General features: G+C 54.4%; 1 protein-coding gene across 1 annotated transcript in view; it reads left to right on the top strand.

The window, feature by feature from the left end:
- Window positions 1-2,162, top strand: part of A4GNT (alpha-1,4-N-acetylglucosaminyltransferase) — a 5,039-nt gene extending 2,877 nt beyond the window's left edge. The window contains exon 2 of the mRNA XM_006759819.2: window positions 748-2,162. Within this exon, the coding sequence (XP_006759882.1) occupies window positions 748-1,362 (615 nt within the window). The 3' untranslated portion in view covers window positions 1,363-2,162. The remainder of the gene's footprint in view (window positions 1-747) is intronic.
- Window positions 2,163-2,726: the final 564 nt, after the last annotated feature.

Below are 2,726 nucleotides of genomic sequence, written 5' to 3'. Positions count from 1 at the left end.
TAAAGGGAGTTGGTCAGTTTCACTCTTGCCCCACCATGTGACTTTACTAGTAGATCCCAGAGCTCCCATCTCCCCCCCTGAAGAGACAGGAAATCTCAATTTGGAGCTCTGAGCAGGAGGCGGAGCGACCCATCAGACTGAGGTGTCATCTGCAGTTGCCAGCACAGGGTTTCTAACAAATAGGTGAAGACTAGCGTCGCCCTGGGCAGCCGCAGGGCAGGCGCTGGGCAGGGGCTGGGAGTGGAGAGGGACCAGGTGAAGGGCACATGCAGGCTGGGTCCCTGCGCGCTCAGTGCTCTGCCGCTAGAGGGCGCTCCAGGACTGTACAAGACCAGGCAGCCCGCTGGCTGCGGTCCCCGCCTCCCCACACCTGGGCTCAACTAACATTACCCAAACGGTGTTTTGCTCCTTGGGAAGAGAAATCTCTGCTCAAATTGTTCTGGGAGATACTACATTCATTTTTCACAAACTAGTCATACACCAGGGCTAGCGTCTAGTGACCCTTGGTGGTGGTGGTGTGTGTGTGTGGGGGGGGGGCTGGTGTGGTTTGTCCTGGCCCAGTAAGACCACCTCAGGATAGCTGGGGCCAGCTATTAGGGATGACCCAATGTGCCAGGGCAGCTGGGGAGGGGCAGCAGGCTGCGCTTCCCCCAAATCTATTTGCCAAAAGCCCAATTTTGCCTGGCCTCCTGCTGTCACCCCCCTCCGCTTCCCCCCGCGGGGGCTGATTTGCACCTGCTCCTGCAGATCAACGCCAGTGCAGAGAGAAACTGGCTCCACGTCAGCTCAGATGCGTCCCGCCTGGCCATCATCTGGAAGTACGGGGGCGTCTACATGGACACGGATATCATCTCCATCAGGCCCATCCCTGCCGAGAACTTTCTGGCCGCGCAGGCTTCCCGGTACTCCAGTAACGGGGTGTTCGGGTTCCTCCCCCGCCACGCCTTCCTGTGGCAGTGCATGGAGAACTTCGTCGAGCACTACAACTCATACATCTGGGGCAACCAGGGGCCCGACCTGATGACGAGGATGCTGAGAGTGTGGTGCAAGCTGGAGGACTTCCAGGAGTTGAGCGACCTGCGGTGTTTGAACGTGTCCTTTCTGCACCCCCAAAGGTTTTACCCCATCTCCTACCCTGAGTGGAGGCGCTACTATGAGGTGTGGAGCCCAGAGCCGAGCTTCAATAACTCCTATGCCCTGCACCTGTGGAACTACATGAACCAGGAAGGGAAGGCTGTGGTGAGAGGCAGCAACACGCTGGTGGAAAACCTCTACCGCAAGCACTGTCCCAGGACTTACAGGGACCTGATTCGAGGCCCGGAGGGGTTGGTGGCTGGGCAGTTGGGCACAGGAAACAAGTAGAGCCAAGTTTGTTGCTGCTACATCGTGGAACTAGATCCACGCCTCTCCAGGGGCCTTACTTCCCCGGGGGCCTCGCTGCCCCCTGACCTCCACTTTCCCCAGGGGCTCAGTAATCTAGTCCTCTACCCACCCGCGGTATCCTCTGGACCTGGGACACAGCCTGGCACACGGTGGGCACTCAGGAACTCTTGGCTGAATTGAATGTTGGACTCTGCCCAGCTAAGGGAAGGAGGTGAGGGTTACATGCATGGCAGGTCTTGGACAGCTGAGGATGCAGTCCTTAGCGTTAGCCTTACCGGCAAAGTAGACCAGGGTGCATGTCAAGTCCACTTTCTCACAACAGCCCTGCAAAAGAGGGTGACCCATTTGCACGGGGAAAATCGAGGCTGGTGGAAGTGGCAGTCACAAACAGCTACCCTCAGAGCTTTTTTCTACACACGCCAGGGACACATGGGGACAGAGCTGCGAAGCAAATGCTCTCTGCCCAGATCTCACACTGGGCTGCACTCAGAGGACACGCACCGACTGCCAGGCCCCAGGCTGAGCCAGAGACGCTTTAGCTAAGTTGTGTCTCATGATGACCCTGCTCGGTAGAGTTTATCCCCACTCCCACCCCGGCAGCTTGGGAATGTGGAATGTAAATGAATCTTTGACCCCAAATCCTAGGCTCTCCCCTCCCCTGCAGGGGGTAGTAGGAACCCCTGGAGAGATAAGCATGCCTAGGTCCTGGTCCTTGCCCCAGTGAAATTTTTAGCATTTTAAAACTTGTGATAAAATATACATACCATAGCATTTGCCATTTCAACCGCCCCGGCAGCTTGGGAATGTGGAGTGTAAATGAATCTTTGACTCCAAATCCTAGGCTCTCCCCTCCCCGGCAGTGGGTACTAGGAACCCCTGGAGAGATAAGCATGCCTAGGTCCTGGTCCCTGCCCCAATGACATTTTTAGCATTTTAAAAACTTGGGATAAAATATACATACCATAGCATTTGCCATTTTAACCATTTTATTTTTATTTTTTTTATATATTTTTTTTATTGATTTTTTACAGAGAGGAAGGGAGAGAGATAGAGAGCTAGAAACATCGATGAGAGAGAAACATCGATCAGCTGCCTCCTGCACATCTCCCACTGGGAATGTGCCCACAACCCAGGTACATGCCCTCGACCGGAATCGAACCTGGGACCCTTCAGTCCACAGGCCGACGCTCTATCCACTGAGCCAAACCGGTTTCGGCGCCATTTTAACCATTTTAAAGTGTACAATTCAGTAGCATTAAGTATATTCACATTGTTGTGCAACCATCGCCACCATCCATCTCCAGAACTTTTTCATCTTCCCAAAGTGAAATTCTGTCCCCATG

The sequence above is a fragment of the Myotis davidii genome, unplaced genomic scaffold, assembly GCF_000327345.1.
Source record: "Myotis davidii unplaced genomic scaffold, ASM32734v1 scaffold415, whole genome shotgun sequence".
NCBI classification, from domain to species: domain Eukaryota; kingdom Metazoa; phylum Chordata; class Mammalia; order Chiroptera; family Vespertilionidae; genus Myotis; species Myotis davidii.
The sequence above is the reverse complement of the archived record's forward strand: the minus strand, read 5'-3'. Positions and strand labels throughout refer to the sequence as shown.